This window comes from Bacillus rossius, chromosome 1, assembly GCF_032445375.1.
Source record: "Bacillus rossius redtenbacheri isolate Brsri chromosome 1, Brsri_v3, whole genome shotgun sequence".
NCBI lineage: Eukaryota > Metazoa > Arthropoda > Insecta > Phasmatodea > Bacillidae > Bacillus > Bacillus rossius.
In genome coordinates this window covers 67,303,173-67,329,699 of record NC_086330.1, presented here as the reverse complement: position 1 = coordinate 67,329,699, position 26,527 = coordinate 67,303,173, and the positions used below count along the sequence as shown (strand labels likewise).

Below are 26,527 nucleotides of genomic sequence, written 5' to 3'. Positions count from 1 at the left end.
TTTCGGAAATATGCTACCCGGAGAGTTATTTTGAGGCTGAACAATAGTTTTTATATTAATCTCAAAATCAATATTTAGGATAAAGTGTAGATTTTTTTACTGTATTTGTCATGTATGCCGTTATAGTAATCTGGGGGGGGGGGGGGGGAGAATATGTGGCTGATAAAATAAACGTAATCTAATCTTGCAATTAAAAACGTCACATGCATTCATGTCTTCCCCAGGATTGAAACTCAGAACCCATTGCACCGAAGATTACGCTTCGACCAACTGCACTACGCAGTCAGAAAAAACACTGACAAAAAAATCGGAAGGGGGCAAGTCAAGTTTCTCAAATTTAGTGTTTGGAAGAAGTCAGGAAGTGCAGAACGTATACCTTAAGGATGTTTCAAAAAAACATTAAAAAATTTTTTGGCTAGTACATTTCCCCCCTTAATTGTTAATAGATTTTCTACTTGCACCTGTTCTGTTGCCAATTTTTTTTTCAATAACTCATCGATATGTTGAAACAAGTGTTTCCTTTAAATGAAACTTCTTTACAGCCGTAGGGTAAGTAGAGTCCGATGACTCACCAGACCGTAACGGAAAGTGCAACGCTTAGGTGTAAGGAACTCGATAGCGTGTATGATGAAAGGTGAGGGGGGGGGGAGGGAAAATAACGGATGCTGTGTAAGTCAGGGTTTTTCGCCGCCGTGCTTGTTTCAAATGTGATCCTTCATAGCATACTTTATTGTGTATGTTTGTTGTTGTTTAACTGGATGATCGAGGGGTTGAAGTCTCCCTTCTTGCGCGCAGTCATCGCTCTGACACGGCCCCGCGCGCATGCTCTTCTGGCCGTCAGTCTGCGCGCGCACCGGACAGTCCGGGACAACACGTGGTGCATGGTTCCTTGGTCCTTGTAAACCAGGCCTGAGCCTCCTCCGTCCACTGTTACCGAGACGTGGCTCACGCTGTTCCCCCACTGTTGCTCCTTCAGGCGCGTTGTGGAAAAAAAAGTGATTAGAGTGAATTTTCACGATGCGCGCGCACCATGCAACGATATTTTAAAAGGATAAAAAAAAAAAGTTTACATGTGAATAAAAACTATGTATATGCTTTTAAATCGTATAGTTTAGTGATTGATATTGAATACTGGTCCACATCATTAAAAGTATGTATTTATTGTGAATATTGGTGATTGAAAATGAGTTTACAAACTTTTTCAAATGTATTTATATGAGTGAGGTTATGTTCCCGTATATATAATTTATTTTCATTATAAAATAATTAATTATTATCTAATATATATTTAAAATTAATAAATTAGATAAAACATTCGACATATTTATTGATTTTTCATATCAATTACATTTTTCTCGGTTATTTTACTAAACTCATAATTAATTTTATACACGTATTTATATTAATATTGAATATGGAGTATTTATTTAATTTTGTTTTAAATTTGATTGAATTTATACTTTATCAACCGTATTTATAACATCACACCAATCCTTTTATGATTTAATTTCTATTAATTACTTGCATGCAAAATTATAGTTAGTTTTTTTCTTACGCCAAGTAATTATAACTCCTATCGCGTACATAAATAAACGTAAATTTTTTTTTTCTTCAAAACTGTATGCCCTTAATAATATCTACTTTATAAAATACGTGTTTATTCAAGCTAGATATTAGATTGTTATCAGATATTACAATTTAACTTATCATAAAACATTGATATAGGCCTACCCTCACTTTTTTTATATGTGTAAATATCTTAGTTCTCGGTGAACAGCATTTGGTAGGAGTAGGTACGTTTTTTGAAAATGGAAAGAACGTCGATGAACGGCAATGAGTCACAAAGATGGTGGGCCCAATTGTAGCAACATAAACCCGTATAAAGTCACCATCGTAAACATGAGCGGACGTACCAAACGTATTGGTTTATTTATATAATTATAGCGGCGGCGTAGAAAGTATGTGGGTGATTCGCATCCAGAAGTTTGAAAATTTGAAACAAAACTGCAGCTATTTTATTTATTAGTTATTTTTACAACGCTCCGCATTATTTTAAATCATTCTACATAAAATTACTTGTCCTAGTTTCATATTATGAGTTTATTTGCAACATGAATAACATGAGAACACATTAGTTTGCTCGTTACCGAGGTCAGATGTTTACGCATCGCTGGCGAGTACGGATTAATTTTTTTATTTAAGAAAAAGTAAGGATATGAATTATTAAATTTAAAAATTAAATTCACACAACTAATAAATCAGAGAAAATTTTTGACGTGACAACGTCTAATAAATCGAAGAACGCCGGCTGCACGCACGAAAAAGTGTCCCGTTACGCACATTGTCCCGTTACGCTGTGTCCCGTTACGCTCATTGTACGCTTGCGCCGCATCTATCTCTCTTCCACTCGATTGGAACAACCATCGATTTGACTTTTTAGAGGCACATTAAACTTAAAACACTCCCATTCGTTTCCTACTTTTCCTATCATCGTCCTATCCTTAACAGAATAACACAGATTGGAAGAAATTACATAGCAAACATGTATAAAAGTTATAGTCAAATAATCTGTTGGTTAAAGTAATAAGCATATTTGAATTAATGAGTGCAAATAAAAGTAAATTTATCAATTAAAATGTAGATTTCATTTCACTCCTTCTTTGTATACATACAAAATAGTGATAATTCAATAAAAATGATTCAATTTTATTCATAAAAGTATGCAATCATTTCATCAATGTTTTGTTATGACGTTATCACGTTAAACTATCGTCCGTAAACCGACTTTACAAACAACCAATTTTTTAATAATTACTTGTTTTTGAATTTGGTTTGATACATCGTCATGACCGACGCATGAGGCACGAGCGAATTGAACTTAATGATCGCACACTCGTTGAATACGGTTCGGTGCGGCGACGGTAAAAAAAAAAAAGAGGCAGCAGCGATGAAAGCACCGGAGCGATGATTGCGAACTTTTGAACGCGGCTCAGGTCGGGCTGACCTGCACCCAGAAGGGGTGTATGGCTGAACGAGGAGGGGAGGGGGGCGGGCTGACTTTCCAGCGCACTTTCCCAGTAACTCACACTCGCGCGGCCGCCCCTCCACCCGCCTCTCCCGGCAGCGCGCCCGGTATATATAGGCGCCGCGGCCAGCCGGTCGCCGCATCAGTCACCTGGTCCACCCGCAGCCTCCGTCTGGGACAACTCTTCACACGTCATGAGCGCGCTCACACTGGTAAGAAGCGCAGCTGCGCCGGTAGCGACTCGGAGTCCGCGCCCGGTAGCGACTCGGAGTCTGCGTAGTCCGCAGGCTCGCTGTGCGCGGGACAGCTCTATCGAACAAAAAAAAAAAAATCTTTCGGATTTTCAGTTCGTTATTGCGTTTTGTTTTAGTTCGTAAATAATTCTTTTTGGTACCATTAATAAAGATCGCAGGCTTTCGCGGCCATTGTCTGAAGTAGCTTGGCTTCTGGGTTGTAATAACCTCATAAGATAACTCTACCCTGACGATGGCAACTGCAATGTCGACCGAAACGTCGGTGATGCATCCGACTTGGACGCGGCTACAACCCAGAAGCCAGACAACTTCATTTGGTACTATTGTAACATCGAATCTGATATCTCGGTAACTCTGTCAAGATTTTTGCACCGAGTGCACCAAATGCGGTTTCAGAATTCTTGTGAGATCACGTGTTCAGGAATAGTCTACACATACCTTTGCTCCAAAATGTAAATTATAAAATCCAAGAAATTTTAAAATAATTTGAAACTTTTAATAATATTAAACTTTTTATATTTATTTTCAGATATGTTTTATTCTTGAAATGACGTAAAAGCCTAACAGGAATTTTGTTTTAGTAAACACAACTAATTAATATTTATCTATTTTATTATTTAAGTTGAATACTTTAATAGTAGCAACTGTTTAACGGATCATATCCCTAAAACAAATTAAATGTAATTAAGCTATGCTTATTCGAAAAAAAATTCAGAAATGTTTACTTGTGAAACTTTTGAAATTGAATATAGTATCGCGCAGACATTTCTAAAAATAATAAATAAATATGTTTTACGAACAACGTATTTAACGGTATGTCCTAACTGTCTTTTAGAGCTTCAGTTACCAAGCAGATGTTTAGAAATTCAATTAGGGCCACGAGTAAATATGTAATTTAAAGTTGTAACTTAAATAAACTTCGATTAATGGGTATGACCGTAGTCACGAAGAAAAAAAAATGGCCACGGCGGAATTAGTCTAAGTCCCTACCGAAGGAGAAAATTTTCTTATTCGGCTTTTGAACTGGTTACGTTAAATTTATTAAGTTGGTAAACAAGCCGTCTCTCCATAAGTTCATCGGGGAAAAAAATATCACACCTAATTACCGTTTGCTTATGTACTTAATTAAAAAAATGCATTTATAACATTATGGTTAATGAATACAGGGTTTTATTTGTGTTGCCATATTTAAAAAAAACCTCAGTTTTTCTTAGGTTTTCTTCTATGCCATAGTGTTTTAAACGAAATTATCTTGCAAAGACGGGGATTTTTGGTACTGTGCATCTGCGTTTACAAGTAATTCGATGTAATTGTCCGTTATCTGTGTTTCTCCGTGGAATAGTGAACTTTTCATTACACCAGAAGCGCCTCGCAGTTTGTAACACGAAACAACCATAAAGCTGATCCTTATCTTCCTATGAAACCCGCTGAGCCGATCACCGCGTTAGCCACACACAGAGGCGCAGAGCGAAATGTTAGCTGCTCTATCCGCACTGCGACCACCTTAATGTCTTAGTGTCGCCACTGGGCTTGATGCTCAGGCACTTGTGTCGCGAAGGCTGTCACTGAAAGCCATTCTATCAGTGGCGTTGTAGGGGGAGAATTCTTGTCTCTTGTAATTAGTCGGCCAATAACGCAAGTGGCTGAACTATCCAGCTAGCAGCAAGATGAAAATCTAATGGTAGAATGATTTTTTCTTTGCGATATAGTATTATACATGGCTGAATTTTTTTTTCAATTTTAGTTATGTAAACATTATCATGTACTGTGGCAGTAGTCTTCGCAAAAAATTTAAATCTTATTTTTTTTTTCTGATTTAAAGCACTCATCCGGAAAAGATACCAAAAGAGTATAGGTATATAAAACTGTAGCTATAAAATTTTACTGCACGTAAACCTGTTTAAAACGCCAATAAAATGAATACTGGTCAGAAACACAATCAAAAAAAATAATTTATATAAAATAGTATTTTTTACCTAAAAAATAGTTTTTGCAGCATTATATTTTTTTTTCACAACAAGATTTTAAAGATTTTTTTATTTAAGAAACTATAAATTAATATTTCATTCAAAATTCAGTAATTTTTTTTAAAACTAGCTATGGAATAACTGATATCGTACTTCGGAAAATAATTAGTTAGTTTCTGTCTCCAAGAAATAATTTCTGGTAGATGCACAATAACGTAATGCGGAAGTATCACTTTGCACATAAACCAAATTGAGTATTATTTATTGTAAAACTCGTACATATTATTTTATTTAAAAACTATGTGTGTTTATGTATGATAGCACAGTTTCAATCATATGCTACAAAGTCACCGCAAAAACATAATTCATTTCTGCTGAAAATAAGTGAACCACTTTTAATATTCAACTTTGTAGGTTCATGGAATTTTTCAATATAATATTTGTCGTAATAAACTAGAATTTTTGAGAGTCTGTGCATTTTCCTTTTGGTGTCACTTTTGCTCTTCAACGTTTTTCTTTCGCCAGCTTATCACAAAAGTAAATTCTTTTTCAGGTGTATAATTCATAACAAATGGTGCGGATCTTTTGCGAAATCTTGAAGGCCTCGTCGTCTAGAGCTTTACTTTACGTACGGGCTGTTTTAGGAACGATGCTGCCCGTATTGAGTGCGGATGTTTTGACCAACACGAATGCGCAGGGAAGATGTGCTGGCTTGGACGAGCCAGTGGTGGTCCCCGTAACTCCCAGGGAGCTATTTTTTTTAAAGTCTTTTAGTACTTGCCCGTGATGTGTAACATCTAACCTCTTTAAAGAGAAAATCCATGTGTTCTCATGTTGCCAATACACTTATAATACGAAACTCGGACACGAAATTTAACGTACAATTCTTTAGAAATAACGCCGAGCGGGATAAACATACCAAAATTATGTTTTCAACTATATTTCTGGACGCAAATTACACGCAGTTTTCGACTCGCCGCTAGAATTCGCTGCCGGAGCAACTTCGCTGAATATCGAATTATTTGATTAGCAGACTAAAATGTTAAACTCTATAAAGAAACTGCTCCAATAAAAGCTAAAAAAAACTTGATAAAATACTAAAACCCAGCTTTGGAACTGCCTAGCTTGTTAAAATTAACTAAACCGTTAATGCTATGAATTTCCCTTTGGCTTTGTGTACTTTGGTTCGCACCATCCACCTCAGATGGCAGCACCGCGATTAAAAATTTCCGTTCGATGCGACAAAATTACTCCTACAAAATGCCGTTTACCATGAGCTCTAAGATGTTACACATCTAAAGTTTTATTAGATTTAACTTAAGTACCTTTAAAAATAATGTAAAATCAAAAGATTTGATAACGAATGGTCATAAGTGTTTTGAAAAAGCTTTTTAAGGGGCTATTATATTTAAGAATTTAATGCGCCCCCATTTAATCCGAAGATATTCCTTACGGTCGTTAGCCCTTCCCATGACTCGAAGCTGCCAACGGCGGACGACGGTCGACACGAATGATCCGTGAGATGGACCGGGAGAGTGGCCGGAGAGTGGGAGGAGAAGTAGAAAGTGTGTGGCCGCCACCGTGACGCAACGAGGATGCGTGGAGGAGATTGAGGTCGTGCGAGGCTGGTTCGAGCGCTCCTCTCCCCTCCGCCGTGACGTAACACCCTGGGCCGCTCGGGGTGACGGGGGGGAAGAGTCCACTGCGAGTGCCGGAGGGGAGGCCGACATCCTCCTTTCACCGCATTATCGCGCGGTTAACAAGGCACGACCCCTCGGCGCGGTCGTGAACTTCTTCGTGCGCGCTTTCTAGCGTTGGCCAATCGGCAGTTCGCCTCCCAGCGGTCATCGCGCTCCTGCAGTGTGGGATCCCAGTGCGTCACGGCAATCTCGGCTTCGGTCACTGCGCTTGGGTTCACCCTTGACTCCTGGACGATACACGCGAAAGATTTTGTTTTAGAACATTAGCTACCCGCAAACCAACAGGAGCAACGGTTTAATGAATTGGCGTTCACGTAAAAAAAAAAAAAAAAAAAAAAAAAATTGGCAATTTGGTCTCTAATGATGCGATTTTTCGTTAAATTATAACTGAATGAATTCCCGAGTAATCGGAAAAATGCCAAAATCAAAAATATTTTTACTGTTTAAAAAAGTTTGTTTATTTACTAAGATAGTCGCTTATATTTTCACTGGAAATACTATTTAGCTAGTAAATAATAAATTACGAAAGAAAACCCACCAACTACGTGCTAAAAACAGAAATGTCGCATACACAAAATTTTTCAAATTACTTCTGAAAGTTATACGCAAATATTTGATACTAAAAAAAAATTCTTACTTCAAAATATAGCTATGCTTTGGTAGAAAATTTTCTACTGATGACAAAGAATCAAAATACATTTCAGATGGTGGAAATAGTAGATAAAATATACTTGTTGAAAGCATTAGACAAGAATTTTTGTCCCAAACGAGGCCATACAATTATCGGGTGTACTATACAACATCTATTACAAACAATTTCAAAGCAAATACTATTATGGTGAAGAGTGATACAAATCTTTGAATTTTGTGGAAAAATATTCAAAATATTTTTTCTATTACATAGAAAGAATATTTCGATGACAAAACTTGATAACATACGTCTTGTAAATGCAAACGTATACTTTTTAATCCGGATAATTAATTAGCCATTGCTTGTTTTGCTGCAAAATGATAAAATATGTCGATAAACTGCTTCAGTAAAAAAAAATTAAATTGTTGCCAATGGCATCGTACAGAATTGTTAGCATTAACGAAATCCGACAAAAGTCAAACCACACACATATCATTAGCTTACTGAATTCAGAGTTACTAGAAAATACCTACACGTGTAAGCACATTTTACCTTTAACCTCCGTGCGCTGCGAGTCGTGTTTGTCCCTGAAATTGTCCAGTTCCTTGTGTATGGTTTTGTATTTTAACGAGCGGTATAACTTGTTCATGAATCTAATATAAATTTTCTATACTAACATTTTATAAGATGTAAATTTGTACACTGTTTCGTTTGAATAAGTCTTTTTAAGCACGAAATAGAACAATTTATCTGTTTCATTAAACAAACGCCTAGAAATACATAATGCATCATGCCTCTAGAGCGTTAAAAATAATAAATAGAAACAGAATTAACTATTATTGAAACCAATAATTGTTATCGGGATCCCACAGTTTCTTAGTGTATTATCGTATATTGATTATGATTATCAAACGTACCTTCATCACATTCGGTTACTACACCAATGAATTCCAGCAGGTATTATTGGTTCATTTAATTTATAACAAGCTTTATAAAAGTAGCAACAAATCTAAGCCAGTCAGGAAAAATCTTTACTGTGAACATTTCATAATCAAGAAACACCATTAAAAGCTTGTAGTTTCGTTAATAGATATTCCCGTCGATAATGCAAGATTATTCCCATATTTGACTTACGTTTACTCTAGCCACGTTGAAGGCGAATATTTTACCGATGTTTCGATCGATCTTGCAGTCGCCATCTTAAGGGTAGCTGCTACGTGGCTAGAACCCAGAAGCCAAGAAACTCCAGACAATGTCCGCCAAAGCCTGCGATACTTAATTTCGTCTCCTCGAAACCGATTACTCCAGAGACGGTGACAGAGAACTAACACTTTCCAGGTAAAATGGGGTATGAATTTGCCGTGGTGTACGGCACTCTCTTTCCTGGAGTGATTTCTACTAGCCAATAAAAAAACATATCGATGGTTGTAACAGAATGCGGACCAAAGTCCTCCCAAAATGTTTTTCCAGTTTATAAAATTACTACACTCCAAACAGCTCAAAAATGTCAGTTAAATTTAGCAGCAAATCGTGAATCTGTGAATCTGTGAATTTCTGCACGGAAATAACAATATATATATATATATATATATATATATATATATATATATATATATATATATATATATTTTTACGTGGGAGAGCCAGAAAACTGCAATAGGCCACAAATGTTTTCAACAGTTTTTATGCCATTATTTTTTTTTTCATGTTTTAGTATCGTAAATTGACCAGCGTTATGGCTGAGATTACAAATTGGATATTTTCAAAGACCATAACATTGTGACTTTTGACAGTATAACTATAATTTTAGTAATTCCCGAAAAAGAATTAAAAAAATAAATTCCACTGACTTGAAAGGGTAAAATAATACAAAACTGGTCATTAATAACTTCATATATTTCATTAAATTTTAAACAACAATCAGCAAAAATTTGAATATGAAACGCTATAAAATTTTTATTGCCCAATAAAAAGTTGAAACCAAGATGGCGTACTTTACGTTCTTACTTCTCCCTTACTCTAAACAGAGGGTCCCGTTGAACTGAACCTTAGCTTGGGCATAATCTGGAATACGACCCGCGAGTTAGGTTACGGTTGTGTTCCAACATGGCAGTGCTAATTTGGTACCTTATCCGAACGTCATGGTATAACGCCCTTCGGTCAGCGATCTGCTAACTTAACTCGAAAGGCTTTAGTCGTACATGGCAGCAGGAAACAGTTTTGTGACATAAAAATGTGTTTCAATAGAATACGTCATAATTATTTAATCCCTAAAAGAAAAAAAATGAGTGGCAGGCTGGAATTGATGCCCATCAGTAAGAAGGTTGGCAGTGTTGGAGGCACTGGCTGGGATGCAGAGTGGAGTGTGTTTGCCTGACGCGGCGTGTGTTCTGCCGACAGTGTCTCGCCGCTGCTCTGGTGGCCTCCGCGGTCGCGGAGCCTCCTAGCGGCTACAGCTACGGCCGGCCGTCCGGGGGCGGCGGCGGCGGCGGCATCGGCGGCGGCGGCAACTACATCGAAGTGAGCTCGGGCTACTCCAGCAACGAGGGCTCGTACGTGGACCCGCAGCTGCTGGAGAAGATCCGCGCCATCATCCTGAAGGAGGAGTCAGCGGCCGGGCCCTCGTACGTCGGCGGCAGCGGCGGCGGCGGCGGCGGCGGCCACCCGTCCTCGCAGTACGGCGCGCCGTCCCCGCAGTACGGCGTCCCCGGCTACTACACCCGCGTCGTGGGCGTCGACCTCGAAGGCATCCGCCAGGCCATCCAGGTGGCGCAGTACCAGCAGACGTCGTACGCCGCCGGCGGCGGCGGCTACCCCGCGGCCACGTACGCGGCGCCTTCCTCGTCGTACGGCGCTCCGTCCAGCTCCTACGGCAGCCCCTACTGAGCCCCCTCGCCCTCCCCCCAAGGACTGAGTGGTGCGTAGCGCCGGCCACAGTGTGAGTCTCGCCAGTGCTCTGTTCCACGACCACCCCCCTGTTCCTCCTCCCCCCCACCCCCACAAGACTGTCGCCCCGGCCCCATCACACCCTGACATCTCTCGACCCGGGGCGAGCGCACCCACAACAACTGGTGCGCGTGTCTGATGCGACACACTCTTTTCTACAACTTATTTTGTATAAAGCTCTTTTTATAGAAAAATGCCAGAAAAAATTATAAAAAAGAAAAAAATACATTCGCCACCGTAAGAAACACAAACAGAACGAGTGTTTATTTACCATTCTCTTCCTTTACAGCTTCCCAACCTCTCCTCTCGGATCTCACAGCAGTGAAGGATCTTCCTCGTCATCCTCTCACTGTTTACCGCTGACCGAGGTTTCTCCTCCCCGGGCCATTAGCGCCGACGCTGATTACAATAAGAAAGTTGGCAGCGAAGGGAAATCTCGAGAGTGGGCGCCTGCATGCAATGAAGCCAGGGAAATCGGGTTGGCTGGTGGCGCACTTGTACTACATACGCTTGGAATACGCCCATCTCATCTCGGCTTGTACTGGGCGGAAGCGCCGTGCTGCGAGCAGGGTAGGCAAACCCGCACAGCACCTGAGGCGTGGTGTGGCCTAGCCTCGCTTTCCTTCGCTGTCACCACGCATTTACACTCACTCGTCACTAGGTACCAACTATGCTTAATAACAATACAATTTTCAGTTTATATATTCCTTTTAAGAAGGAGCGATATGAAGCAAACAATGCCATATTGTTTTCTACATTTTTTTTATTCAACAACAACATTAAATAATTTAATTCTGAAAAATTGCCTTTGTTGAGATAGACATCACATAGTAAAGATTTTCAAAGGCCATGCATAGTGTATTATATATTGAAAATATTATTTTACCTAGTTTCAATACCATAAATTAATTTAATTCTTAACACATTAGTCTTTACACGGTATCTAAGTATAGTAACCAGTCTATCAAGTTCAGGCATTCGAAAAATGTTAACACCTTAAAGAAATACTTTTGAAACTTACATCAATACAAAGTCGTTAGAGCCTAAAAGTTGTAAAAAAAACGAAGATTACATTTATCAGAATATAACTAGTATTTTAAGTAATTTTATGTTGGTATATCTAGTATGTTGGCAATTCAACAAACTTGTTTTGAGTTTTAAAGTGCTTTAAAGGAAAATTTCAAATGACCTGCGAAATTTGACATAAACAGTTTACACGGAAAATACTAATTTACCTAATATAATATATTCTCATCCCATTAGACAAGTTCCCATACTTCGTTTGGCCATGTTATTGCTCGTACCGATAGCTAGGAATTATCTTGGACTTTACACACATATTTTGTTAATACAATTCGGATATACAATGTTTATGGGATTTACTAGCTTGGATATCCTACGGATCATGTTGTTGAGGTTTCAAAAGCACACGCCAGCGCGATTGAATTGTTATATGGCCGCTCCAAGCTAGCCCCACGCTTGAGTCAGCCAGGTCCAAGAAGGCGCGGACCCGACAGGAGAAAGGCGTTTGGGCGACGCGTGGGTACAGAAGAAGGTGCATTGTTACTTCACTCGCGGGTACAGTCCCGGCGGGAAGTAGGGTGATGTGATCGCACCGGGTCCTCCCGGCTTGCCGCCGCTGCTGCTTTCACCTCGTCGTCGGCTGTCGGCTATCCTCCTTCGCTCCCGTGCGCGAGGCTAGCGCAGCAAGCCCGCTTCCCTTCGCCGTCACCAGGCTTCGCACACCTCATCCGAAAAAAATAATAATAAGGAAGCATTAACCAAATTATCCTTTAATTTCAAAGCTGCATTAAGTGTTCATTGGCAAATAATCCTAAACTATTTCGACGTTAACGCAGCCTGGTGTTTCGACAAAGAAATGCTAAATACTGTTTCGGCAGTCAACTGTTTGCGTTAATTTTTTTTTCGTTTTATTTTTAGGGGATTTTTAAGTTTTCATTCGTTCACGTTGTTTATCTGACAGAAATATATAAACTTTTTAAAGGTTGTGGATAACAGTTGGCTGACTAAGCAAAAGACATAATCTACATTTCTACTCAAGTATATAGCGTCACAGGCAGACAGGGTGCATGTAAAAACGCGAGCTACTCTTTCCTTTCACATAAGGCTGAATCGGCGATTCTGTAAATATCCTTGCAGATATTATAGAGGTCTAAAAAATTGGCTGAAATCCTTTAAGATGCACTTTTCAAAGATTATTGAGGCCAAAGGGCCTTTTAAGAAGGTATTCGGAAACCACCTGTGTTGTTACTGATCTATCATATAGTAATTAAGTTTTCAAATTCAAAACCCTTAAATTGTCATGAATATTTGTAAATTATATATATATATATATATATATATATATATATATATATATATATATATATATATATGTATATGTAATATGTTCATGCTAATGAGAGATATTAGGCATATATATATTTTTTTCAATTTACACTTAATACCTGTGTATCTTCATAATTCAGAGTTCAGTAATGACTAATTCCAAATAGTTTCAGCTTAAACAACGTTCAAAACAACAAATATATATTTTAAGGTAGTCCAAGGTGTAGTTGTGGTCCAGTTTGAGTTACATTTTGGAAAATTCAATCATTGTCATCTTAGGTTTTCAGTCACGTGGCGTGGTGAGCTGGAGTCACGAATCTAAGCTAGACTACAAAACTACTCATACTCAGGGGCATAAAGAGAAGGTTGCTCGGTAGGTTACTCATCCTTCCGAGGCCTTCAATGTACACACATTTCAACCAACAGACAGCAATGGTTACGTGCATTATTTATCAGTTTCCTTATTCATCCTAGTAATACTTGATACACATTTATTAACTTCAGGCAAAATTTTGCGATAGCTTATTATTGCAGGACTTTGGTGGTTCATTCCCCAACCTCAGGGGTCTTGTCCTTTGTAAAGGCCGCCACATACGATCATAAGTGCCAGTTTGGACTGTTCAGTCAGAACTAAACCGTCAGAACTGCTGTGTGTTTGCAAGGATGGTGGACTGATAAGTCGGATCTGATGGCTTCCCATTGAATAGGAATGTCGGCTCAAGAGCACTCAGTCCGAACTTCTTTGTGTGGAAATAGCATCGCACCAATCCAAACTGTCTGTCCAATCAATCAGTCCATCAACTGAGTGTCATGGCAGACATTTTTTATTATATATACTCTATGGTTACTTGATATTTTTCGCCCTTTTTTCTAACTAAAAGTGCAACTGCAATTGCAAAATCCAAAGTTTTTCCATTTTATACGATGAAATGATACATCCAACAGCAACAGAAATCACAAGATTGATTGTGTGTGAAGAAGGGTTCAGGTAGATCCAAACTGAGCACATGGACTGATAATGTGCGCAAAGGGCCTCATTTCAATTTAAACTGTTAGTTAGGGCTCAGTAATCCGAACTGGGAGCTGGACTGTTCGAGTGTGGGAGGCATTAATTAGTCCAAGTTAACTACACCATTCATTCTTGTCTTGCCATTTAAAGGCATCCAGGATTCATCATGTGTTGCTCTGTATTTTTTTTGTAAATGGAACAGAAATATTCGAGTAAACTTACAGATTTTTGTAAATTTGTACATTTACATGACAACAACTGGATCACTACAAAAGTGTTTGCAGTAAAACCGGGTTTGGATTCTTGCCCGTTAATTTAAGCTTTGTTTTGTCCCAGTACCTCCAATAGTTAAAGTTTTTTGTAAACCGTTCCCTGAATAGCTTTTCAGTATTAACTACACAGATAACATGCATGATTCAACAAAATAAAATCCAATTGTTGACAATTTGATAACATTTTCCATGGTTAAATAAAAATCTGCTTGACTGAAACATCAATTATGCATTAATTTCCATTCAAAATACTTATTATATTGTAAAACGTAGGAATTTCAAATATGCAAACATAACTATAGCCATGTGTTGTACAAAGTTACAACATCTTTCTTATAGTATTACAAACTATATTTTTGGCAACTAGTTTCCAAAGAAAACTTTTTTAAAAGTACAAAAAAATATTTTTTTGTGTTTGGTGTCGACAAACATAAGTACATATTGCTAAGAAGTGGTCAAAATAGTGTTTATCCTGAAACAAATTTTTGGAGATTTTCACCACCTGTATCTTCAACTGAATAATATGAAAATATACTTGTGGGAAAATTGTATTTAATTATGCAAAGGATTTAAGATCGGATCACAAGGGAAGTATCTTGCTAAAACACTGTACGGCACTGAACAGCGTTAACCAGTAGTTTGTTCGGCCTATTTCATGTACAAAAACATGTGCAGTGCTGAGCAAACAATACTTACTCAGGAATCAAATTATTTGGTACGTGGGCGATGATGCGCAACATTGTCCTAGCACGATCGATCGCCTTAAGCCAGTGTGGCCACCCGTATAAACTTTCTTTGGTTTGAATGCTTTTTGAAATCTTTACAGCCATAAATAAAAAAGCGTGATTGAAAAAATATCCCTTTTGGCTCAGCCTACAGGCGTAGGTAGATTTTGAAGTAACTGTTTCTTCTGGAAACCATTATAAACATCTGGAACAATGTAATAATTTAATGTACATGATATCCCATCAAGGTTGGGGGTTATGCTTGACTTGGGAGTATAGAGTATTTTTAATATTTTAGTGTTGAACCATTCTACGTAATAACACCCCCCCCGTTCCCTTTTCCCTGGGTATGGACGTCCTTGTATCCCACATGTTGTTCTCCAAAATAATCGATAAAACATTTTCTCATATTCTGTGTGCAGCGAAAATGTTTCAAATATTTTAAACTCAATGCATACAGAATTGAATAGCTTAGAATGAATTTCATATTATACCTACTAAAGAAGTTTTTTTTTGTCCTTCAAACACTATTTCTAATCCCTTGCACTAATATGTAATCGTAAAAAAATTTGCTTTGGACCAAGGTTTATATAATATTTAGATGGTTTAAAACATATTTGAAAGAATTTTATAGAAAGGAAGTATTAGTTTTTTTTAAATTTCAACCCATGTTTTTACAGTAATATTTTGTTTCATCAAAAATTGTTTCAGCCAAAGGTTTTAGATAATGTTTAGAATTTTTACAATAAATTATAATATACAATTTTAAAAACATAATATTTTATTTATCTTTAACCCTTATTTCCACCCCCTGCATTTCATTACATAAAAATTTCCTTAAGACAATTATTTTAGAAAATATATAGAATGTTCAAAAAAATAAGAACAGATTAGATAGTGAGCAAAGTATGGAAGTTGTATTTTTTTTTCTTTTTTTAAACCATTTTTCCCCAACCCCTTGTAGTAATGGTTCGTCTTATCAACCATTGTTTCAGACTTTAGTTTTAGATGATTATTGAAAGATTTACAATTAATTATTTTACCAGTTACCTAATAAGGGAGTTAGAAATTTTTTGTCCATTTATCTCCATTTTTTACCCTTAGCAGCAATGGTTGGTTGTATAACAATTGTTTCAACAAAGTTTTGAGATAATATTTAGAAGGTTTACAAAGATTTTGAATGGATTTGATAGTGTACTTAATAAAAGCGTTATTATTTTTTTATCTTTCAACCTCTGTTATTTTCCATCCCTTGCAGTAATGGTTGGTCGTATAAAATATTTCAGATGAAAGTTATAAGTAACATTTGAAGGTTTCACAATAAATAAGTATGGAATTAATAGTGTATATGGTCCAGAAATTATGATTTGTTTTTTTCCCACCCTTTTTTCAACCCTTTGCAGAAATGGTTTATCTTATCAAAAATTGTTTCAGACACAAGTTTTAGATCATAAATATAATATTTACAAAACAATTTGTACAGATTAAATTGTGCACGTACTAAAGGAGTAATAAATTTTTTTTGTCTTCCAACCCTAGTTTTTTCCACCCTTTTCAGTTATGGTTGCTTGTATCAAAAATATATTTAGACAAAAGATTTTGGAACATCTCCTAAGAGTTATCACATGTTCAAACGGAAGTGATATTCATAATACTATGGGAGTTGCAATGATTTTCCTTTTTTTCCAAAAAACCTTCCCCATTTCCACCCCTTTGGTCGGATTTTGCCCATTAACAAACTCCGAGATTTTCCATTACTTTATTTTACTGATCAGTTTGGAAGTAATTTGTGCAAAATTACGGCAGTTATCGTGTCCATAAACCTTTTGAGTTGATGATGGTTTTGGAGTCTATGGACTATGAAACTAAAAAGTATGTAAAAATTTTCCGGAAGTTGCACAATGGTAACGGATCTAATAGGTAGTCTTTATTAAAAATCTACCTACCAAAAAAAAGAAACTCTCTGAGCGAATAAAGTAGAGAGTCAGACATCTGTAAGACTATTTGCAAGTATTTCATCACATGCTTGATGTCATAATTAAATATAGTGAAAAGTTCTAGAAAATAAAATGATGAATGTAACTTCGTTTAAGATGGCGGCCGGATGCAAGGTAATTCAATATGACCCCCAGGGTTAAATTAAAGTCAAGGTCATCAAAAAATGGCCACCGTGACATCAGAATCCAAGATGGCGGACAATAATCCCAATTACACTTAGAACCCAGGGCCAGGACACTAGAGGTTCACAATTGTACCAATCTCCATTTTGTACCAGAATAGCTATAAAATGACTCACCAAAAACTCAGAAACAGCAGCGCTCGATGGCATGTTTGCGTTAGAGCACACTTGCATACTTATGCACTAACATACTTGCGCATTTGTGTACTTGCGCACTTGCATACTTCCACAATTTCATAATTACTTGCTCACTTGAATAGTTTTGCACATGCAAAATTTCGCACTTAAGACACTTGTACGTATTATTTACACACGCATGTATGCCTGAACACTTGCCCAGGTGTTTCAAATATTTTTTTCACTCTACCAATCACCTTTCACTGTGTCTGTGAAGTTTCACTCCAAACGTGAGTGGTGACCACGCACTCATTATCTTTTTGTTGGTCTTTTTTATTATGTTTTTTTCTGTCATGATTTGTTAAAATTAGTACTAGATTATTAAATAGATAATTTATTAGATTTGTTTATTGTTTGTTTGAATGCGTTGGAGATAGCTTTATCGGAATAACTCGCTAGGAAGAAACGTAAAGATGTCATCATGTAGTGAATATTGCTAAACAAACCTAATACCAACACATCCGCAAAAAAATTAGTGTTAAACTTCATTAATACAAAAAATAGTTTTTCTATGCAGATATGAAAGGGGGAGAGGTGAGGGGTCATTCTCATTTTGACTTAAAATATTAACATGGCAAACATTGTACACGCCAACTTTCTTACTTCTTACCTCCACGGTTGTATAGTAAAAGTGTTCATAGATATTTTAGTAAACATATTACTGGACCTGCATGTGCAAAGTGAACTGCAGAATGAAGTATAGATGGTGGGACTGTGCAAAATAGAAAATTTTTGATAGGTCAAAATCAAGCCAATAATAATCAATTTGCAACTACTGCTAAAAATACCCTTAAGAATTAGAAACAAATAACATATTTCTTAGTTTTGATGTAGTTTTATTGCTAAATTAAATAAAATATTGATTACCATTTATAAAACCATGTTATGTACAAGTATTAGTTAAAATATGACACATTAACTATCTAGTTATATTAAAAAACAATTTTACTCATTCTATTTAAATTCAATATTTTTTAATGAACTATAGAAATTTTCAATATTTGCATTTGGAATCCACAAAAATTAAAAATCCGGTGTTCATCCTGTCCTAAAATACAGTGGTATCACTGGGAGTTGTCACCATCAGATGTTTTAAGTAAGTAAGTATTTGCATACTGTTATTAAAAATTGCAAAATAATTTAGGTAAAAAGACATCCTAATGCCTCCAAGTTCCACATTATTTGTAACTAATACAAAAAAAATTAGTTTCCTTAACCATTACGTATAAGTAAAATTGCATTTTTAAAATTTAATGGCAAAAAGTGGTGTTATTTTTATTTTTTAAGTTCAAGTGTGTCCTGTTTAGTTGTAAGTGGAGTTTTTATCCCCAGTTATTTCACACATTTATGTCAAAATGTACTTTTATAACCAATGGAATTACATATATAATTTACACAGCACTACAGCTAATCGCTAGTACCAGCTATACAAAGTAATGCACTGCTCAGCAGTAATGATAGCTACATGAACTATAGTCCAATAAAACTGGCATTACTGAAATTACGCTAAAAATAAAATAAAAAGGTTGATCTTATGAAGGTTTTTATTTTGACAGAAGGGAATGTAAATTTGCGAGAAGGAAACAAATACTGAGGTTAATTTTAAAGCTTGTAAAATGTTATTATGTTAAATATTGTTTTCGTGTTACTTGAGACTGGTGTACAAGTACAACCTATATTCATTGTATTTCAGGGAATCAGCACACAATTATGATGTGTGCATGCTTTATGGTCAAACTTAACTCAAAAAGGTTGGTAGTTCAGAAATAAAAAGAACCTATCTTCTAAAGTTGGCGGGATCATAATCACCCAAAAAGATGAATGAAGCAGAACTGCTTAATGAATCACTTGTTTTTCCACAGAATTTTTTTTCCATTTAATGATTTTTAACCTTTGATCCTGAGTTCTCAAAAAATGTTTATAGAACACCGGTAGGAAATACATCATAAAAAATAGCACGAATAGCTTTCCTTTACATATGCCAGTTACAATCTGCAGCTTAATGACAGTTATTAATAAAATAAAAATTAACACTTTAACAAACAACATATACACAAAACATGAATAAAAATTCCATAAAACTATACATACAAAGTATTTCTCAATCAAAAAGTCACAAACAAGACTCTGCAAAGAGAACTCTGAACATTGACCTAACAACCTACTCTTGACTAAAAATTTCAGCATCTGGCTGCTTGCATTCATATATGTACTTTAGTATTGAAGCATATATACCTACATACTATCTTTGGTGATGGTGCAGTGTTTTTTTTTTTAAATGAAAGATGACATGGACAGGTAAAACCTAAAGAATACGTAGATAGAAAAAATATTTATCTGGATATTTTTCATTGTTTTCTTACAATCTTTGGACCTAAATTATGATGTAGATTGTTAAAAGGCCATTTCTCAACATCATTTTCTCAATATCCCAATATTTTGGAAGCATATTCTCAGTATATATATTTTTTTTTAAAAAAGTGAAAAACTTTTTTTTTTTTTACTAAAAATGTTGAAATTGACATAAATATTCACATTATTGTAAATTCGATAGTGTTATGTCCCTACACATAAGTCATTCTAACTTACAATGTTGTGTACTCTATTGCAGTTTTAATGTTTAATAGAATAATATAATTAACATCATTTGCCAGCATGTCCACAATCTAGGACCATAAGGTTTGATAAAATCGTCAAAAATAATTCTCACAGTAAATTTGGGTTATTTGTTTGTCGACAAGATGGTTCCATTGCAGAATAAGACAAAATGAACTAATGATTAAGAACCAGATTATATGGTGAATTGCAATAGCACTGAAATAAGAATGAAAAGCATGTCATTATGTCATGTAACACCAAAATTAAAGTTAACACACCATAAAAATATCAATAAATATTATCATTTTAAAGAACTTAACCAAATTCACTTAAACATACCTTTTGATATATTTAATTCAATGAATATAATTTAATTATACTTAGCTTGTTTTTTATATCTTTCATAACCTCATACTTGGAATACTGAGATGTGTGTTTACATTTATCAAACACACAAATGCTTATAGATTTATTTTCATTTCAGTTTTTGTGAGTAATTATGTTAAAAGTAGGCTTATTATGAATTACTTCAATGAAAAATGTGCATCACGTATCACAGTCAATAAAACACTGTTTTGGTAAAGAAGTACCAAGAAAAATTTTTGTTTCATATTTATGAACTTACTTTCTAAAGTACCTGACATTGCCTGGGTTACACCCATCACTACCAAGTTTCTCTAGGTCATACACTTTAAACATGGGAAATTATGATTTTAAAGTCACACTGATCGCACAATCTTCGTGCATCAGCAAAACTGGGACACCAATCTTCAGCTTCATTTTGTGGTTAGGTAGGTAGGTAACGCCTATGCAAAACGTGACAGATGCAACAAACGATAGCGCATTACAAATTGAAGGCAATGCCATATATTGACGAAGTTCTAAAATAAACTGTTATTAGCGCCTTTAGTTCGCTAGCAGTTGCAAGCTTCACTAAGCGGATGGGTTTCGCCAAGGAGGATAGGAAGTTGCCAGACTTTGTTACCGTATTTTATCACATCATCGTCGCACATTTTATACTAAAACCAAGTTTGAAAAGTAGGGGTGCGACGGTTATGCGAAAAAACTTTTTTTTGTTATGTAAAGTTATTCATAAAAAAATCCCATTCATGGAAAGTACGTTTATTTAAAAAGTGGAGTATACAAGAACACGCCAAACAATTTAAATTATTAAGTCATGCAACAAAAATCTTTCTTCAATTTTAAATAGAAAAACCAAATCTGTGACCTGAATGCGAGCCTGAACTAACGCATAACTATCGTCGTAGTACACACAAGGAAAGTGTGTGTAACAAATACAGTTAACTTGGCACTCGACAGAGAGCGCACATTGCATGCAATCAGTGAGATATCGATATTCGACTACGTGTGCGCGCTCTATACGGGAAGCAACATAACCAAACATGAATGATGCCAACTAATGCTGGCTACATTTTTATAAACGGTACACCGCGGCAACGCAGACGAACAGATAAAGGTTATATAGTTTAAAAAGTCTTTAAAAGAAAATTTACACATCAGATAACTTCGTATTTACGTTAATTAAATAAGTGGCTATGCCCGAATAAATATAAGATTTCTACTTTAAAAAACATTTTTTATATGGAAAAAATTCCTACACAAAGCGCTCGGAATCTAAAAGCGGGACCAAAAACATCATGCGACGTTTACGCGAGAGGTATTTTTTATCCAAATTTTGACGCCCTAAAATATCGGTGCGACGATTATGCGATAAAAGAGGGTATATGACCGTGTGGCGGACATAGAGAAATGACACAAACTCACGGTTTGTGTGTCAATGACCTACCACCTATGATTTTCTATTGTAAAACTGAATTGTATGTAGTCTCAGTCACTCTCCGGACCATAAAATATTTATATACAAAAAAATCATGTCAATCTATTGTTCTGCTGCTGCATGAAAGGCCAAACACTTTCGCATTTATGATACTAAGTAGGGATACAATATTTTAATGAAGAAATAGAATTGACAAAAACTGATAATAATAAGGCAGAAATCCCATGTTTTAAAAATGAGATTAGCCTGAAAACAGAACCATGAAATGCTGTCTCTACTAGGGAAGTGTTCCAGCCAAAGGTCTGGTCAGGTGTGGCGAGACGAGGGAGTGGCACGGGCATGTGCAAGGGACGGAACTGACTTCAGCCTGGAGCGTGCATGAGTGAAGCTACGAGGATCTGGAAGTGGTCAAAAAAAAAGTGTGAGCTGTTAAACTGCACATAATGATTATTACTTAAATTTTGTAGCATTGCACAGTAACCTCTTTCATTATTTTAGATATATATTACAAATTTCTCACACAGAGAAAAAAAAAACACAAAGACAATAGTAATACATTTATACTATACATACATATAAAACATATGTAAATAGAAAGGTTTTCACCTGGGCAGTATTGAATAATTTACAACAACACCAATGGCAACTCTACGTAACTACACTTTTCTTTCATTGTTGTTTTCCACATATTTACATCTATATAATTAAAAAAACACAGTATGTATTACTTGGAAAGATATTTCACTTGGTACATATTCATTTAATTTGAACCCTTTATGAGTTGCAAAAACATTAGTATGACATATTATTTTGCAATATTGTATTGTAAAAGAAAAACCTACTAATGTATTATTTCTTAAATAATTAAAACCTTTAATAATATGATTACTACATGGATGTCTCCTCACAAAAATATCATCACAAAGGTCATTCATACATTGGGAGCCAAAAAATAGAACTGTTACAACAACATATTCTTTTTATAAAAATTTATAATTAGTACAAAGTTTTTAATAACAATTGGCGGTTTCCAGGTGATGCCATTCTACCATAAACATTTAAGCACAATGTATATTAAATTTAATTTTATCATTCAGAAATCTCAGGTACTTTCTCTTTCTCTATTACACAAACAATGTCGCTAAAACAATAACCTTCCGAATTCCATTCAATCGTCATTAAAAGCACTGTTCTTAAATGCTGTTCAGACTATGTTAGTTTTGGTGGCTGTGAAAACATCATCTTTCTCTGCAAAGCATTAACCATCGCAACAACTTTAACACCAATTAAGTATATTACAAAATCCTTGTCTTAAAAATGGATCTGGAATCTTTGAAATTTCTTAAACAGTTACAAAAATGTGAATATGTAATGTGAAATTGACATCATAGTAACTACATAGATCAGTTTTCTTTAACAGAATAAAAAAAATTCTCACAATTCACACAGGTTGTCTTTACATCTTCATAAATGGCAATTGGCAGTGAATACTTACACTTTTAACATTAGATCCAAACAATCTTCAAGTGCACAGTCACAATAATTCAAGTTTATAAGTTAAATTTGCATAGGAAACCACATGCAATAAGAATATTGCTTTTTTTTTTTTAAACTAAGTTGTTAACTGGCTTCCAATTTATATGGACAGCCTTTATATATTTTTAACTATATAATACCCGAAATTCAGTAAATTGTTTCACACACAAGTCAAAGCAACTTGAACACTGATTTCTTTATGTTTTGTTAAATTTGACGAATATGTTACATTGAAAATTGTCTTTGAATTTGATAGGAATGTTACTAAATAATAATAGCTAAAAAAAAACTTTGCCTTTAAGTTAACTGGAATTTGGCTTAAATAAGATACAGTACTTACCTGAAAAAATGTGACTCTTCTGATTATAATGTGAGTTTAGGAAAAATACTTAATGGAGTAGAAATCACAATTCAAGTACACAGCACTTGAATATTATTAAAAAATTAATAAATTTATTACATATTTACTAGACCTTTATTAAGTGCCACTTTCATGAGTAGATGCCTCTTTGGAAACCAAGCCGGAGTTAGAAAACAAAGTGTGTTTTATGACTGTATTGCAAAAGCTGCTGTTCAGAAAGCAAAGAACAAAGTGATATAAAGTGGTGGGCTGAGAGAGTTCAAGAAGAAGTGGAGAGGGTTGCCTTTCCCAGCAGCCACAGTGAAGAGAAGCAGAAAGAACCCAGTGACAAACTCTATTCCCCCACCCCCTTCCCATCTCATGTCATGCCAGCGCAGAGGTCCAGGAAGCCCCGGACCGAAGTGGCATCAGAGCACGTTTTTTTTCAACTAAGCTGTTCCCAGATGCAAGATCCAAGTTAGTGATTACATTGCGAATCCCACTTTCTGTTTCAGCAGTTTTGGTAAACTTCATCGCTTAACTTACGGGTAAATAGGTTGTGAATACAGTCGCTCTTCAATCCGGCATTCTTCTGTTGGCCTCATTCTTTATTCAAGCATGGATCAAGCTGTTCGGATTCATATATTGGGATGGATTTAATCAATTATTAACAGATGCAACAGTAATGCTTATGTGTAATATTTATTGCCATTAAGCATTTGACGTCGACCCAAGTGTCGACCCAGCTCTCACTGCCCGTTATGCCACGCCAACGCCTTCTCCTGCCCTGTGTTGCGTGTGCGCCGATTGTGCAGTGCGGCTAGGGCAGGGGGGGGGGGGACGAGAGATTCATGCGCGCCAAGGGAATCAGCGGTAAATACATAAGGACTGGACGCTGTGTTACAGCAAGACTAATTATTGTAAATATTCACTAACATTCTTTTATTGTAAATATTTTATTATATTATTTAAAGTGCTTATGTTTTCCTATCATGTTCACCGGGCGACGACGTCCCACCCGCCTGCGACACGTCAGGGGAGGCGCAGGACGCGAGAGAGGGGAAAGGATGAGCTGCCTTGAACCGCGCCACAGCGCGGAGGGGAAGTCAGTCGTTGCCAGGCAGGCGCGAGGAGAGGTCGTGTCACGAGAGAGTCGTGCCTCGAGACGGTCGCTGAGCTGCAAGCCAACGAGGAGTAAGTGCATCGCGACGCAGGCATAGGGGCAGCTAGGCGTCAGCTTCCTAATTATAGCTTGCTCATTTATGTGGCGGAGAGTAGTAGCTTCTACAGTGCATATAATATCTCGCGGGACATTAGGCTTTCATACAGTAGCTCGTGGCACAGTGTGTTAGTGTCGCGTCACCTTTCCGGGTGCCTCTGAACCGCCGGACTTAGCACGGTGCAGGTTAGCCAGAGCGTCACGTGGAGTATTCAATCAGGGGATAAATCTTTGTGTCACCACACGCCAACCAGACTGTCACAGGCGGTGTGGGGACAGCCCCATGTAAAGGGCCTTGTAACAATAAATCGGGTGTTCGTCGTGGACTGGTGGATATTCTACATCTTAGCGTGTTCCTCCCGGTTCACACTGGCCGAACCCCACTCTACCTAGTACAACTGAGCAACCGGGCGTCGAGCGACGAGGGAGGGCGAGCGGAGCGACGACAAGTGGCGCCCAATGTAAGGCCTATCACAAATTTTAAAAGTTTCAAATTTTTTTTCAAATTTGGGAAAAGTCCGGCAAAGACAATAAAAGTGCAAGTCACGTATGCCACAGGACAGGAATAAAGGCACGCAGGTGCAGCGGAAGTCGGCACGACGGAGCGGCGCGACGGAGCGGCGTGGAGTGCAAGATAACGAGTCGGCTTGTATTACGGCGCGTCTCACGCCGGGATCGGTTGAGCGGAGTGATAAGGCGGCGGAGATATTGCGTAACTTCAGTCGGACGGGAAAGTGTCGGGCGAGCATGGAACACGGAGATAACAACCGCGAAAAGGAGAACATGTTATCGGCGGCAGGGAACACGGGAAAGACATGTGCGTGGTGTGATTTACCGTATCCATTGGCGAGTGACGTCAGAGGGGAGACAAAGGAGACGTGTCGGTGTCCGTGGGGCACGGTGGTGAAGGGAGAGGGTCTCGAGGAGAGTCACGGACATTTTGCGGGCAGTGCAAGGAACAGTGGGACACATCCGGAAAATTACGGACAACTGCCAGTTGCCATGCGCCTTGTGCAGGACCCGATGCCGTTACCAGAGTTCGCCGGAGAACCGCACGAAAATCCTAGGGCATTTGTTAGGGTGTGCAAAGCCAGGTAACGACACGCGTCAAAGGACAACTGGGTGGACAAAGTGTGTGGACAGCTACAAGGCGGGGCGCGGACATGGTGGATGGACACGGGGAGTTACGTGATGGAGTGGGAGGAGTTCGTAAATTTGTTTGAGAGACGCTTTGACCGGCCGTCAGCACGAGTCTGTTGTCAGCAAATGTTGTACAGTGAGAGGCAGGCCGAGGGCGAGGGCATCAAAGCTTTCATTCATAAGAAGGTGCGACTGTACCGCCGCCTGGATCCAGAGGGCTCTACTAATGCAATTATGCCAGTGATATGTGAACTGTTATTGGCGGACTTGACGCCATTTTTGCGAGGTGCCACGGGACTCGAATTGTCGGAATTTGTGGAGAGGGCACATGAAGTAGAAGCGGACGTACAGACGAGTAGAAGCGGACGTACAGACGAGTAGACGCGTAAGTGGACACCAGAGGACTCGCCGCGGACTACGAGTGGCAGACTGTGCCGGAAATTAGGCATTTCGACACCTTTTTAAAATTTTTACTATAATTTTAAATTAATTTGGGAAATTTTATTTTTATAAATTTATCTGGTTACATAAGGGTGTAGTTTTTTTTAAGTCGACTGAACCGCGACTCGCCCCTGGTCGACCTTAGTGCGTGCAAACTCCGACAGAGGGAAGTCTTTTACGATAGTTCACTTCGGGCCGGACGCGAGAGTTGCCGAAGGTTT

General features: G+C 37.4%; 1 protein-coding gene across 1 annotated transcript; it reads left to right on the top strand.

Moving 5' to 3' along the window:
• The first annotated feature begins 3,167 nt into the window (after positions 1–3,167).
• Positions 3,168–10,776, top strand: LOC134537044 (pro-resilin). The gene is made up of 2 exons (XM_063377267.1): positions 3,168–3,237; positions 9,978–10,776. The coding sequence occupies exons 1-2, from the start codon at positions 3,220–3,222 to the stop codon at positions 10,461–10,463; spliced, it is 504 nt and encodes a 167-aa protein (XP_063233337.1). The 5' UTR covers positions 3,168–3,219; the 3' UTR covers positions 10,464–10,776.
• Positions 10,777–26,527: the final 15,751 nt, after the last annotated feature.